General features: G+C 45.1%; 1 protein-coding gene across 1 annotated transcript in view; it reads left to right on the top strand.

The window, feature by feature from the left end:
- ADARB2 (adenosine deaminase RNA specific B2 (inactive)) overlaps nt 1–16,402 on the top strand; it is a 219,006-nt gene that overhangs the window by 117,579 nt on the left and 85,025 nt on the right. The window contains exon 4 of the mRNA XM_062210814.1: nt 6,077–6,191. Within this exon, the coding sequence (XP_062066798.1) occupies nt 6,077–6,191 (115 nt within the window). The remainder of the gene's footprint in view (nt 1–6,076; nt 6,192–16,402) is intronic.

The raw sequence follows: 16,402 nt of genomic DNA, 5'->3' as shown, positions 1-16,402 counted from the left end.
AAATAAATCTTTTTTTTTAACTTTTATTTAATGAATATAAATCTCCAGTGTACAGCTTATGGATTACAATGGCTTCCCCCTCCCATAACTTCCCTCCCACCCACAACCCTCCCCTCTCCCGCTCCCTCTCCCCTTCCATTCACATCAAGATTCATTTTCAATTCTCTTTATATACAGAAGATCAATTTAGTATAAAGATTTCAACAGGTTGCACCCACATAGAAACACAAAGTGAAACATACTGTTTGAGTACTAGTTATAGCATTAAATCAAAATGTACAGCACATTAAGGACAGAGATCCCACATGAGGAGCAAGTGCACAGTGGCTCCTGTTGTTGACCCAACAAATTGACACTCTAGTTTATGTCACCAGTAACCATCCTAGGCTGTCGTCATGAGTTGCCAAGGCTATGGAAGCCTTCCAAGTTTGCCGACTCTGATCATATTTAGACAAGGTCATAAAAGACAGAGTGAGGATAGTAACCAATGATCCTAAGAGTGGCATTTACCAGGTTTGAACAATTATACAGCATTAAGTGGGGAAGAGGACCATCAGTACACACAGGTTGAAGAGAGAAAGAAACACAGGAGCTGGCCACCACTTAAGACACCAGCATCCTATACAGGCACTAGTTCATGTCCTGTCTGCTCCACTTCCAATCCAACTCCCTGGTCTGGGAAAGAAGCAATGACCCAAGTCCCTGGGCCCCAGCCACCTATATGGGAGACCTGGAAGAAGCTGCTGGCTTCGATCTGGCCCAGCCCTGGCCATTGTGGCCACCTGGGGAGTGAATCAGTGGATGGAAGATATCTCCCCCCTAAACCGTGTGTGTGTCTGTGTCCCTCTCTCTAACTCTTTCAAAATAAATAAATCTTTAAAATATATATAAATATATATATGTAAATCCCTACATGGGTGTTACCACATTTCTAAGCACCTAAGCACAGAAGTTGGAGAGGACTTCCAAATCATGAAAACAAGAAACATTTCTGGTTGAAGACAATGTTTAGACCAGAGACAGGGAGGGGCATGCTAGGTGAGAAACAGCTTTCAGAGCCTGGGGTGTGGGGATGTGTTGGGAGAGTGAAGTTTTCTCACTCTGTCAGGAGCAGAAACTGCTCACCTCGAGGTGGTCCTCCTGGGACCAAAGACGCAGCAGCAGGCACTGTGGCCTTGGACCTGGCAGCTGAGTCTTTGGCCTCCTGGAGGTAATAAGGCTGGGGGGGGGGTCCTCCTGGCTAGCAATTTCCCCATGTTGTTGTCTGACTCAGTTTGATGTCATCTCTGCAAGCCAGAATCCTTGTTGCTCCTGGAGAAGACAGAACATCACAACCACCTGCAGTCCCATTGGCCTGTGCTTGCCTTGCCGAGTGAAGTGAGCCGAGGAATCCTTCATCTGTGAAAATGCCAAAATCCAAACCCAAATATGATTGGTTCTGCTTCAGCATTTCCTCAAATGACTCCATTAGGGGATGGCTCTGGCTCAGGACTAATTAGATCATAATGGGTGCAGAGCATCCTGGGATGCAAGCCTAGAGGGTGTCAGGGGAGCACTGATGGGCCTAACATGACCCCAAGGCCTCCATGCACAGGCCGGCCCTCTTCTGGATGACAGTGCACACGGAGTCACACGCTGTTATACCAGGGCTGCTTCCATCTGCACCCAGAGGGAGTGGAGCCTGTGACAGTGCTGCAGAGAATCCTGCTTTTCCTCAAAGCCATCCACTCCCCAGTGCAATGCAAAGGGCCCCGGTTGAATCTGCTGGGTTTAATTCCTGTCTCTGACCCCTCCTGGCTATGTTGCTTTCATGGTTAAAAAGGAGAACCTGAGTATCTTCCCCATTAGGATGCAATGGGATAGTGTATACACAGAGCAAGCCTCTGCTTTTCCTGTCTGCACACTTCCCCAGCTCTGGGAAGCAGAGCGACCTTTAGCATTCCAAATGGAAGTTGGTTTTTTGTGTATTCCATATTAGTACCCAGTGGTTTGGGGAGATCATGCATGGAAGGCCTACGGAACCTGATCAGATAGGCACAAAGAAATTGTGCAATGCCTCTTCTGTCTGGCACCTCTCTTCATTCTTAGACATTTGAAAATATCTTTGGAAAAAGAAGGGATGGGGTGGGACATTTGGCCCAAAGGTTAAGCCATCCACATGCCATCTAGGAGTCTGCTACTTGGGACAAGTAGCACCTTGTAATTAACTGCAGAATGTTTCTAGAAGCAAAATATCTGATCAGTTTTCTATTCTTTTATCAGTGTGCTTTGGAACTAGGCCAAGAGAAGAGGACAAAAATCATTTGTTTGGTCACGGAAGCTTACGAGGGAAATGCAGTGTAATCTACTCTTCCTTCAAGGTTCCTCTCAGCGTCAGCTTCAGGCCCAGTCTTTCCCGGCCTCACTGATCATACAGAGCCCCTCAGCCCTCACTCAGCCTGTGGAGACAGCAGGGGCAGGTGCCCACCCTCACTCAGGGCCTCTGCTTCCCAGACCCACTCAGGACCACAAACCCCAGAGCCTTGTAGAGGTCAGGACTCATCTGTGTGTGGGTCTCAGGTTAGGACTGTCCCATCTTCTCTGTGCCCCCAGGAACACCCCTCCTTGGGAAGACGCCAAGTGGCACTGGCAGGGTGGGGCTAGCAGTCCTACACTCAGCACACGGCCGCCTGTGATGGCGTCTGCAGGTGTCAGCCCCTTGCTGTGCATCTGCAAACGGTGAGCAGAAGTCGATCTTTTCAAACCCTGGGGGATGCCTGAGGCCTCATGGGGGCTGTCACTCTGCGAGTCTTATGCCTTCTGTGCTACCAGACAGGGGAGTGCGACAGGCCACACTGCCCTTAGGTCCCTGACCAGCAGAGCTTGGCTCCAAGCTCTCAAAGAGGCAAAGGTGGCATCAGATGACCTCAGGCATCTTAGTTTGAAGGTCTCATACGATTGATTGTCAGTCCTTGTCATCAGCATCCTTCTCAGTGGTGGAGGAGACCAAGAAAGTCAAGGAGGCTCCTGTCTACTGCCTGCCTCTATGGGCATTCATCCACGACCCAGGAAGACAGACCAGCATCCCCTCTTCTCACTCAAATGCAGTGTTGGGCTCCATCAGCACTGATAGGAATTAACCAAACACACAGCTCTGCAGGGAAACAGACACTCTCTCTCTTACAGCACGAGGTGGAAGAACAAACAGCAGGATGTGGTGGCCCCCAAAGGCACAGCTGATACTGAGGCGATGACCACATTAGGGAAAGGGGTCTTTAGAGACATAACCAGGTGAAGGATTTTGAGATGTGCCCCTCCCCAGTTATGCAGGTGGGCCCTCAACCCAATGATAAACGTCCTTAAAACAGACAAAAAAGGAGAAAATGCACATACAGGAGAGCGAAGAAAGGCAGAGATTAGAGTAATGCAGCTACAATCCCAGAAACACTCGGAGCCTCCAGAAGCCAGAAGAGGAAGGAAGGATCGCCATGACCAAAGAGCAGGGCCCTGCCGACAGCCCCATCTCAGCCGTCTGGCCGCCAGCGCTGCTGTTTTAAGGTCCCCAGTTATGGTTATTTTCCCTGCAGTTCCAGGAAACAGTCCAGCTGTCTGGGGACATGGACAGCCTCAAGAATTCATCTTTAAGATTTTATTACGGCCGGCACCACAGCTCACTAAGCTAATCCTCCGCCTGCGGCACCGACACACCGGGTTCTAGTCCCGGTCAGGGCGCCGCATTCTGTCCCGGTTGCTCCTCTTCCAGTCCAGCTCTGCTGTGGCCCGGGAGGGCAGTGGAGGATGGCCCAAGTGCTTGGGCCCTGCACCCACATGGGAGACCAGGAGGAAGCACCTGGCTCCTGGCTTCGGATCGGCACAGCACACCGGCCGTAGCAGCCATTTGTGGGGTGAACCAACAGAAAAGGAAGACCTTTCTCCTCTCTGTCTCTCTCTCTCTCTCACTGTCTAACTCCGCTTATAAAAAAAAAATAAGAAAGAAAAAAAAAAGATCTTATGACACCATGTCTCCTTGGAAGTGACAGTGGTGCACCAAGCAGCCTGGTTTTGGGGTTAGGCCAGGAAGACCCCTGGCCCCTCACCAAGGACACACGAAATCTCTAAAATAAATGGGGCCAGCCAGTGCCGCGGCTCAATAGGCTAATCCTTTGCCTGCAGCGCCAGCACTCCAGGTTCTAGTCCCGGTTGGCACGCCAGATTCTGTCCCAGTTGCCCCTCTTCCAGGCCAGCTCTCTGCTGTGGCCCAGGAGGGCAGTGGAGGATGGCCCAAGTGCTTGTACCCTGCACCCCATGGGAGACCAGGAGAAGCACCTGGCTCCTGGCTTCAGACTGGTGCAGCACGCCGGCAGCAGCATGCCGGCCGCAGCAGCCACTGGGGGGTGAACCAATGGTAAAGGAAGACCTTTCTCTCTGTCTCTCTCTCACTGTCCACTCTGCCTGTCAAAAAATATAATAAAATAAAAAAAGAAAAGAAAGAAATGGGGCCCATCATCTGCCCCCCTCGTCCATCATTACACACACACACACACACACGGGAAGTCCAAAGCAGCATCCATCCTTTATGAGGTCTCTCTATTTACAGTGCAGTTTTTAAAATGACAAGTACTCTCCTTAATGACTACAAATCTAAGAGGCAGTCTTTATCCATGCAGCCCTGGGTCCTCTCTACTTCCCATCCTTCGCAGCAATTGGAAGGAATAAAGGCGTTGGGTTGTTTTCATAGCAGGCTTTGATTGTTGTTGTTTCCCGGATGCAGGCTGGCTTTCACAGGAGCCTTGTTTATTGCCTACAAATGGAATGGTTTAAACTCTCTATGTGTCATTCTTATCTTTATTTATCAGACACTGCCTGTATCAGCAGCAGCGCCTGCACAATAGCAAAACGCACCTGCCACAATCGTGAAAATCCAGTCCATCAAAAAAAATGAACTTGTCTGCCCACCTTATGGATAAATTAGTGGTTTTTATTTTGCTACTTGAAGATTTGCTCAGTGCCTGCAGTGACTAGGGGAAAACGGTAATAATAATAATGATATGAATAACAGTTACAGGCATCGTTTTCAGGCAGTTACCAAGTGTGAGGCACAGTGCTAAGCATATAAAATGCACAAGTGCCTTTTATTCTCAAAAAAAAATACCATCAGATGGAAACGAAAAGGAGCACCTTACAAATAAGGAAAATTGGGCTCTGAGCATTCGAATGACCTGCCAAAGCTCATGAGGAGCAGACCTGAGTCGCCAGTTAGGTTTTTCTCTCCCAGGGCTTGTGATAGCCATGGCACCCAACTGCCTTGCAACTGTGCATGTACTGTAGCACAGTTCTGTAGTGCTGTAGCACAGCTCAATGGGGATAACACTAACTCGTCGGGGGGGGAGGTGGTATCGTACGTGTGTGTATCTCTGGGTGTATGTACACATTCCTGTTTACATTCTGTGTCTGTTGTTCACATGTGTGTGCATGTAAACATGTTTGCAGTTGCACATATGTGTACACGCACATTCTGGTGTGCATGTGTGCACTATGTGTGTTATGTATTGGACTGTGCACATGTGTACATATGTGGGGAAGTACATGGGCAGAAAAGCAAGAGACGAGGTTGTGGAGTGAGCTGGGGTTGCAGTAAGTACAGCCTGAGATGTGCCAGGACAAACTGATTCTGTGAGACTGAGAAGAAAGTGATACCCAGCTGTCCAATGTGTAGATTCCCTCTACCTCCTCTCAGGATTCTTGCAGACAAGTTCTCCCAGGAGGATTCTCCCAAACTTACTGTCAGAGAGGCAGGAAGTGAACTCCACTTTAGCACAGAAGTCTCCTGCTCACGGGTCAGGTCTTTCGTGGTGGACAACACTAAGGGCTAATTCCTCACCATCGATTAAATGTAGTACTAAAGTCTTTCCTGAAGCCTTAGGGCAGAGTGTGCCGACACAGCCCATGCATGTGGTGGCATGGGGTGCTCTGTGACAGGCACCTCCAGATACCTCCGTGGGGATGTAGCAGACAAGGAAGGGAGGACACGAGAGCCAGCTGTCCCCTCACTGCTTCTGCTCAGCCCATCAGCGAGGCCTGTGCTTGTGTCTTTCAGGAATTCGCCGACTCCGTGTCCCAGTTGGTGACACAGAAATTCCGCGAGCTGACAGTCGGCCTGACATCAGTGTACGGCCGCCACAAAGCACTGGCAGGAATCGTCATGACCAAAGGTAACTGCCTCTGCCTTCGCCCGTGGAAACTGTTAACCCCAAAGAAAAGAATGTTAGTGTTTACCTGATCCTAAGGTGTGTGTGGGGGGGGGGGGGCGGTTCCTAAGGATTCTCTCTTCCACACAAAGGTGTGACAAAAAGATGAAGTAGAATACACAGAGAGCAGTGGCCCAGGTGTTACTGGGAGAAACCAATCAAAGCTGGAGGTATAGTCAAAGCTGCCAAAACCCATCTCGGCAGAAAGCTGGAAAGATCCAGGCTGGTGTCTCCCCAAATTCATCCCCAGAAAGAATCCGGCACCCTGCCATTTCCAAAATCTGGACTCCAAGGTTAGATGGGTCACTGGGTATGTACCATTTAAGCTGATGGGCAAGAAAACATCCTCTTGCCCTGTCACCCCACAACGCACCGAAGACTGGGGTTCTAATGCAGTCAGTCCTACTGAATAACTGGGACCCCAATGGGCGCTGACGCCGAACAGACAGATGGAGCCGATTCGGATGAGGAAAGTCTGTGTGGAGATGACCTTCCAAGGCATGTTGGTTCTCAAAAGTTTCTGATTCCCATGGGCAAATAGCACCTGAAGACTTGTCTCAGTGTGGCATCCATACACTCACTGGCACAGATGAACACTCAGAGGGAGGGAAGGGAGGGGACACAGAGGGTATACCTAGGGGACATAGCATATATCTGATGTCCAAAAACATTTATGTTAAAAAAAAAACTGAAAAAACACATGGTTGACATATTTTTACCCATCAAGACTCTTCAGTGTTATGCAAGAACATTAGAGCAGGTGCAAAACTCTTAGGACCCTGTCCTGGATGTGTTACAAAGATATGCAACTTAACCTTTCCTGTTTGAGCATTTTAGTAAAATGGAAATAAAAGTGCTTCCTCACAATGTCATTTGGCAAGCAAGACAAAGTATATGAAATGCTTTGAAAGGTAAAATTGCTTTATAAATACAGTATAATGTTCCAAGCCAAAACAATTGAGTTTGTCAATTGTATCATCATATGTGGTGGCACGCATGCCGCCTAAGCCACTAACATTTGCCCTTTATTTATACGCTTGATGACATTTGCTTCTGTGTAGAAGAGAAAAGATTCTAAATTGAGGGCTGAGTTCACCTCCACCAAGATCATCACTGCTGAATGTGACTATGTTTTTAATCCAGCCAGCCAGCCAGCAGTCACTAATAGGATGCCTCTGTAGTGACACAAAAAAAGACACAGCACTCCCCCCCCCCCCAACTTTGGGTGCAACAGGATCATTGAGGGAGCAGTGAGGAGTGATACAGGCTGACACAATGGATCTAGCATCAAACTGCTTAGATTTGAATCACAATCCACCTGCAAATAGCTCTGGGACTCCCAGGCCAGCCACTTAGCACCTCTGGGACTCAATTTTCTCACCCTGAAAATGGAGACTGGGGCCTGGCATTGAGGTCCAGGTGTTAAAGCCACATCCTGGGATGCCAGCATCTCATGTGGGTGCTGTTTCCTATCCCTGCTGCTCTACTTCCGACCCAGATCCCTGCTGGTGGCCTGAGCAGGAGGCTCGGGGGGTGAGGGTAAGATGGTCCAAGTGCTTGAGCTCCTGCCACCCACATGGGAAACCTGAAGGAAGCTCCTGACTCCTGGATTCAGCTTGTCCCAACCCTGACGGTCGCAGCCCTTTGGGGAGTAAACTAGCGGATAGAAGATTCTCTCTCTCTCTCTTCCCCTCCCTCCCTCCCTCTCTTTCTGTAACTCTGATGTTCAAATAAATAAATAAGCCGGCGCCGCGGCTCACTAGGCTAATCCTCCGCCTTGCGGCGCCGGCACACCGGGTTCTAGTACCGGTCAGGGCACCAATCCTGTCCCGGTTGCCCCTCTTCCAGGCCAGCTCTCTGCTGTGGCCAGGGAGTGCAGTGGAGGATGGCCCAAGTGCTTGGGCCCTGCACCCCATGGGAGACCAGGATAAGTACCTGGCTCCTGCCATCGGATCAGCGCGGTGCGCCGGCCGCAGCGCGCTACTGTGGAGGCCATTGGAGGGTGAACCAACGGCAAAAGGAAGATCTTTCTCTCTGTCTCTCTCTCTCACTATCCACTCTGCCTGTCAAAAATAAAAAATAAAAAAATTTTAAAAATAAATAAATAAATAAATAAATGTTTAAAAAAAGAATATAATAGGAATACATACTCAATAGGGTTATTTACAAAGTTAACTGTGTTAAAGCACTTAGACAGGTACCTAGCCCATAATAGGTAGCACTTATGTAACACTTACTAGTAGTACTAATGCTCTTTTATTTGCAAATTATTTACCAAGTTCCTACCATACTAAGTTCTGAGGAAACAGTAGAGAATCAAACAGACCAAGTGCCTACCCCCATGAATTTTATATACTGGAGGGGAATGGGTCATAAAGAATTCTTTTATACTCCAGTATAGAAAGAACTATAAAAGAGTGATGTACACAGATCTGGAGGACCACATGAGCAGACCACTGAGAGGTCTAAGATTTTAGAGTACTGTATAAATTCCTGCCACAGATTCCCTGGTAGCTAAGCTTACATAATTAGCTTGATCTGCAATAAGAGGGAAGAAGGGAGGGAGGGAAGAAAAACCCAAGACGTGTTCCTCTGTATTGTGCAGTAAAGCTTCCAACCCCAAAAGTATACATCAGTGTGACTTGGTGAGTAATTATTCAACATTTCTCAGCTCTGGAGGTGTGGCTGTCATATCTTTCCACTATTCCAGAAAACTCAGCATTGAAAGCTACTCTCAGACTTCAGTTGAAACACTTGGAAAAATGATACTTCTAAGTTACCCCTGAACACACTGTGTTCTTGCAGGCAATTTGTTTATGTGAGCTAAATTTATTATATGAAAGTGAGACATCACCAGGTAAAGCGTCACTAATTAGTGATTTATGAACATTGAAGAATAAGTTGCTGAGATACACACTCCTATTATAAAAAGAAATTTATTAAATGTGTCTATTTTTAAAATATTAGAAATAAATGTGAAATTACTAATAGAGATAGTTTTAAATATTCATATACTTAAAATTGATGAGCCATTTAATCTTAATTCTACTTCAATTATTCAAGCAAATGCGTAACAGACTGTAAGAGGAGTGGTATGTCTTATTCCCTTCCTCCTACCCTTCTCTTCCTTCTTCTCTTTGCAGACCAAGATGGCAATTTTTTCCAATGTGACATCATTCTAATATTTGCAAGTACTATGGGGCTCTAAACAATAAGATGTATAATATAACAGTACAATATTCCACCAAGTTGAAAGGTCTATGGAGTTGCAGAGCTAAATAGCAACTGAAATAATACTCAACCCAAACCACAGCCATCAGGAAACAGTTACATACAATCTGACTCAACATAGGTCTTAAGTCAAAGGGCTGTCCAACATCACCAACTCTACCCTTTTGTAATAAGTCTGAAAACCGTAAGCCAGGGTCACATGCATAATCAGTATTACAGCAAAGAGTTCAGCAGCATCCTAGTCAACAATCCTCTTTCTTATGTTGCAAACTCAAAAGGGCACAAGATGGTAATTTAAACTGAGTTATCCTGGAATCTGCGGCAGAGAAGCATGTGTCACTCCAAATTTTTAAATTTACCAATATTTTGCATTACAAAATACTAAATTTTATTAAAGTTTTCCAAGCTTTTAAATTTACTAATGTTTTTCTTTATAAAGTAATAAAATTAAAGTTATTTTGAAGTAAAAAAGTTCAATTTGTTTCCTCCATTTGTAGGTTAGGTATCAACTCTCTAATACCAATTAGGTCAAGCAAATTTGTTCCCATTTTTTAGCCAGTATAAGACATATGATTGCAAAAATATATACCTATGAACCAAATAGTTTTTACTATTATCAAGTTAGTGCCATCATATGGCAAAAATTCAAAAAGGAGGGAACTTATTAATGAAAGCCAATATGCTCCCATTCCACTCCTCACTTCCCTTCCTTCTTAGAAGTAACCATTTCTAACCATTATTTTAATTTTGTTCTGTGACTCTAACATGATATTTGTTCTGTGCTTCCAGATTTTCAATTCTAGATTATGTATATTGACTAAAGCTGTTATAATGTGAAGCTTTTTGGTTTTCCACTTTTATATTTATGTTTGCAAGTTTAGACAGTATACTTAAACTTTCATTTCTGAGTCTATCAAATGTATATGGTGCAGCTTCGATTCTTGTTCTGTAAATTGAATGTGGCTGCCCCTCAGCCTTTTTCTTTTTTTTTTTTTTTAAGATTTATTTATTTTACTTGAAAGAATTACACAGAGAGAGAAGGAGAGGCAGAGAGTTAGAGGTCTTCCATCCACTAGTTCACTCCCCAATTTGCCGCAACAGCCGGAGCTGCACCGATTCAAAGCCAGGAGCCAGGAGCTTTTTCCAGGTCTCCCACACGGGTGCAGGGGCCCAAGGGCTTGGGCCATTTTCTACTGCTTTCCCAGGCCATAGCAGAGAGCTGGATAGGAAGTGGAGCAGCTGGGACTCCAACCAGCGCCCACATGGGATGCCAGTACAGCAGGCAGTGGCTTTACTGCTATGCCAGATCGCCGGCCCTCTTCAGCCTTTTTCTTAGAGCCTACTTCTCTCTAGTATAAATTTATTTTCATATGATCATAAATGATAGTACTTCCAGTCTATAATTAAGTCTTGTATATTTTGTTTGGTTTGAATGATTGTAAGAATCAAAAGCTACTTACTAACATCCACAGGAACAGGATGTTGTAAATATCAACATCACGGAGCTAAGCAGTGAGAATCACATTGAATTCTTCATCAACACAATTCTTCCCTGAAAGTGAATATCCTTCATGTCAGGTCATATGGATTCATGTTGTTTCCATCACTAGCTCATAATCATGGCATGATTCATATTTATAGCTGAATTTTCTTATAGCTTTTGAAATATCATGTAATTTTTTTCTGAAATACCTAATTTTCATTTTTCTTACTGAAAAAGAAATAAAGGGAGTATGTCCTTAGCACAGTTTCTAAGACATGTGGCCTAAAAGCTACAGTACCTGTGCACAGAATGGAACCAGTTCCTTCCCAGAGAACTCTCTCTGTAGACTCTGTCCACAGAACAGACAAGGACCTATCACTGTACAGCCCTGCCAAGTTATGCTCTTCCCATTTAAATCCACTAGTTCCAGGATCAACAGCCTCTTTCCCTGTTCTTTTTTCTCTTTGTGATGAATTGTACCTTCAAGAAACATCCTTTTAAAATGTGTGTAGCAGGGGACAGCGCTGTGGCATACTGGGTAAAGCTGCCACCTGCAGTGCAGGTTCAAGTCCCGGGCACTCCACTTCCAATCCAGCTCTCTGCTATGGCCTGGGAAAGCAGTGGAAGATGGCCCAAGTCCTTGGGCCCCTGCACCCATGTGGGAGACTCTTGGCTCCTGGCTTTGGATTGTTGCAGTTCCGGCCGCTGCAGCCATCTGGGTAGTGAACCAGCGGATGGAAGATTTCTCTCTCTTTCCCTCTCCGCCTCTGCCTCTCTGTAACTCTGCCGTTCAAATAAATAAATAAATCTTATTTTAAAAATGTGCATAGGAAATCAACTTTGTGAATATCCATGTATCCCAAAACACTTTGATCTGATTCTCATTCTACCTTAATATTCTTGCTAGGTGATCTCTCTATAGTTGAGATTTGTTCCCTTTTGAGGTCCTTTCATTTCAGGAGGGTTCAGAAAGAAAGAAGCAAATGCAATCGTTCACTGCATTTTCTTGAACCAGAAATATGGATAGCATTATTGAGCAAGTTGTCAAAGTATGTTTTTAATAAGAAAGCCTCGTGTTTCCACGGGAAGGCGATCCATAAAGCAGCTGTTGATAATGACGGCTTTCGTTTGCCATGCAAACATATAATTGTGATAGCATTTGCACATAAACTAATCAAGTTGTTTGCCACAACCCTGAGAAGTAGGAAAGGCAGTGAGTTATTTTTTTTCATCACTTTGAAGAACTGCAGGCACTAAGACCAAGATGCTAAATGACTTTCCTAAAGTCTTGAGTGCAGGAGGAAGGACAGAGCTAAAACACTAGATCCTTGAGTCCTTCTCCTGGTGGTTCCAGGTTTCCTTTAGAGGCAGTGTCAAGGCCAGACGGTGAAGATGCATGGTGTCTTCAGTGAAGTTATTTATCTGAGTTGATTAAACAAAGAGCCAGGAAAAACAAGGTTTCTTTGGTGTGTATTTTCAGAATTTTCCTATGCTAGTCTGGCCTGCAAAACATATTCAGACACTAAGGCTTTTACAAAAGTTCTTCCCCATTTAGACTAACATCGTGCAGTCCCAATCACTCCACAAATTGCAGAGACTTCTCACTGCCTTCAGAAAATGCACACTTCCTGAAAACATCCTGGTAAAGTCGGACTTCATGGAAACAATTCAGTTCAGAATGCTAGCCTCCTAACCCCTCCCTCTCCACTGCAGGGAAAAGTAGCCAGACCTGTCTTATTGTGAAAAATCTGAAAGTGCCAATTAATTCAACAACGGAACACTAGTACATTCGTTCGGGTTTTGAAATGTAGAATCTATTTTGCTGCATGCATTGCTCTGAACCTTAAGAGAGCATGTGAAGTAAAGAAATGTGTTTTCATATCGTCCGTGCCATGCTTCTGGCTTGAATAAAGAATCATGCTATTAAGTCAGACCAGACAAAGCTGGCCGGTCTTTAAACAGTGTTTTCCCATTTGCACTTCATAAATCATGACTGTTTAAAGAGTCGAAACTTCTCCTTACATCATATGAAGAGCATGTGTGCAAGTTCATCTTCACAAGGCCTGGTAGGAGTAGAATATAGGGTGTTTATTCCTAAAATATTACAAAACCTCTTTCTTCCCATTTCCACCTCTGAATGATTGGCAATCTCCTTGATCTTAAAATTAAAAGCAGGGTCTTTTGCTTTATATTCAGTCAAACATGAGGAAGATAAGCTGAAACAAAGGACTAGACAAAAAAAAGAAAAAAAAAACTAAACAGAAACCACATGCAGTGATGAAAGGTGGTAAATTATCATGTGGATTTCAAGCAATTGGTCTTAATAATTGCTAAGTGGATACAGAGAAATGTGAAGGTGAGCAAATTTCTCCATGGATCTATTCAGGCACATTAAGATTCATGGAAGCTCCCATCTCAGCACAATAAGGAGTACTGATGGGCAATTGATTTTACATCTTTGGTTTAAACCATTACGTTTAGACTACGAAGTGGAGAATAGATTCTACTACATCTATGACTGATTCTTGTGTAGCATGAATGCTAAAACATTTACACTATACATCACTCCTTAAATGGAAAGAAAAAGAAGAGCAGGCATTGACTGGACACTTGTCCCATCCACCCACTCACCCATGGCCCATTTGGAGAGAAATAGTTAAGAATAACTCACAAGGTGTAGCTAGAAATGCCCAAAGTTGGGCCGGCGCCGTGGCTCAACAGGCTAATCCTCCGCCTAGTGGCGCCGGCACTCCGGGTTCTAGTCCCAGTCGGGGCGCCGGATTCTGTCTCGGTTGCCCCTCTTCCAGTCCAGCTCTCTGCTGTGGCCAGGGAGTGCAGTGGAGGATGGCCCAAGTGCTTGGGCCCTGCACCCCATGGGAGACCAGGAGAAGCACCTGGCTCCTGGCTTTGGATCAGCGCAGCGCGCCAGCCGCAGCGCGCCAGCCGCAGCGCGCCGGCCACGGCGGCCATTGGAGGGTGAACCAACGACAAAGACCTTTCTCTCTGTCTCTCTCTCTCACTGTCCACTCTGCCTGTCAAAAAAAACAAAAAAATGCCCAAAGTGAAATTAGCAATGAGAGGAGAGCTAAATCCTTACCACATGCCATTATTTAATAAAGATATGTACAGGGGAAAACAGATTTTTAAGAAGAAAGAAGAAACTGTTTGCTGACCCTTTTTTTTTTTTTTTTTTTTTTTTTTTTTTTTTTTTTTTTTTTTTTTTTTAATTTTTTGACAGGCAGAGTGGACAGTGAGAGAGAGACAGAGAGAAAGGTCTTCCTTTTGCCGTTGACATCAGGAACTCCAATCAAAACTGTCCCAATGCTTCTGCACTTCTGTGAGCACTAGCTCACAACTCAACATTCAAATCTAGCCACAACCTAACTGCACAAAGGCTTCCCTGGGGAGAGAAAATCCAACACTACATTATATTTCTCAAGGCAATGAAACGAACCTCATAGTTTTTTCAGTCTCTTAAATGAGGCTCTTATTTGTTTTTTGAAATAGACTCATAATACTAAGTTTGTTGGTGAATGAATAAAAAAAAAAAAGACACTAACACCAGGCAAACTGAAATACTCCTATGTTCAACCTTAACCATGAACATCCCTTCCTATGCTCTGGTTAAGAATATGAAAGAGGCCGGCGCCGCGGCTCACTAGGCTAATCCTCCGCCTTGCGGCGCCGGCACACCGGGTTCTAGTCCCGGTCAGGGCACTGATCCTGTCCCGGTTGCCCCTCTTCCAGGCCAGCTCTCTGCTGTGGCCAGGGAGTGCAGTGGAGGATGGCCCAAGTGCTTGGGCCCTGCACCCCATGGGAGACCAGGAGAAGCACCTGGCTCCTGCCATCGGATCAGCGCGGTGCGCCGGCTGCAGCGCGCTACCGCGGCGGCCATTGGAGGGTGAACCAACGGCAAAAGGAAGACCTTTCTCTCTGTCTCTCTCTCACTATCCACTCTGCCTGTCAAAAAAAAAAAAAGAATATGAAAGAGAGAAAAAAGAGAGGAGAAAGGGAGAGAGGAAAGAGAGGAGAGGAGGAGGAAGAGGAGGAAGAGAGGTGGGGGGGGCAGAGAAGAAAGATAAAGGGAAGAATAATGGAAGTTAGAAATCAGCTTCAGAAAATCACTATGCATTATCTGTTAGCAAGTTAATTATCATTGACTATCACCCCGCACACTGTGTGGTTGGAGGTATAATTAAAAATATTCTGAAGGGTTTGGGCTAATTAATGAATAAATACAAAACTAGGAAAAACTGTAACCCTTTGAAGTACTCATGGATTTTTAAACACATGTATTGGGGGTCATGGTTAATGTTCCTCTCTTACCCAGTTGACCCTATATTTAAATTTTCAAGATGTTTCCCATCTACATTATGTGATGTTGAAAGAGCTGCTCTGTAGTACATATTGGAGACTAAATGGTGCTGCAGTAAACACCTCTGTATTGGAATTTTGTCGGTATTTCACACCAAGGAAATCCAGGATTTCATGGTTTAGCACAGAAGAATCAAGGTCTCTTGGCTTCTTGCCCAATTTTGTAACAAAAACTAGAACTTTCCTCTCTCCTACACACATCTGTTTCCTGGCACACTTCCCTACTTAACACCTGTGTCGACTCCCTGTCTCCTGCTGCCTTGCTGAGCTTTTAATGTCCTCTGTGACCGAGGGCACTGGAGACAGCATCTACAGACACTTGGGAAAGGGAAGACTGGAGTAAGGATACAGGTAAAGAACCACACCCCCACTCCCGGCTTAGAGTTAAGATGGGACTCCAGGAGGACTGGAGGTGCAAATCTGATCTCTCCCTGATGGAGGCCAGGTGCTTCAGCTTGGGGTCATCCTGGTGATGATTGGCTGAACAAATGAGCCAGAAGTTGACAGGGTCAGTAGAAGAGAAACACAGAAGGGGTAGAGATTCGCTGGGGGGAGGGTCATTCAGTCCTTATTTAGTGAGCACTTGTATCACTAAGTAATCAACCAAGGAAGTATGTTTTAACTGACCAACCATATTTGAGCCAAAGTACTCATACACAGACTAGAAAGTAATAGGAAGTACAGCGAGAGGGCAGAAGGACTCTTAGGGCCCGAATGAGAATTCCCCTTTGAGTTGTTTCAAATGCAATCCCCTATCTGCCTTCTTAAAAACAGAGAACATGAGTTGAAAACAAAAATGAGAACATCAAGTGATTGCTTACAGATGAAGAAAGCACTGTCACTTAAAATATTTAGTCCATGAATTATTTATGAGCTCTGGCTTTGCGCTCTCATTATTTCTGGTTTTAACGCCTGTAAGGAGACCTTGTCAGTTATCCTCAGAGAAAGAAAGAAAAGACTGCTCATCGACCAGACCAGGTGTTTCATATTTGTTCCTTTGATATAAAAGAATGACTTACTAATGGGGCGAAGAGCACACTCGGCCCAATCCAAATGGGGAGATAAATAGATTTTTGCAATCTATTAA

Source organism: Lepus europaeus, chromosome 14, assembly GCF_033115175.1.
Source record: "Lepus europaeus isolate LE1 chromosome 14, mLepTim1.pri, whole genome shotgun sequence".
NCBI lineage: Eukaryota > Metazoa > Chordata > Mammalia > Lagomorpha > Leporidae > Lepus > Lepus europaeus.
This window is presented reverse-complemented; position numbering and strand designations above follow the sequence as displayed.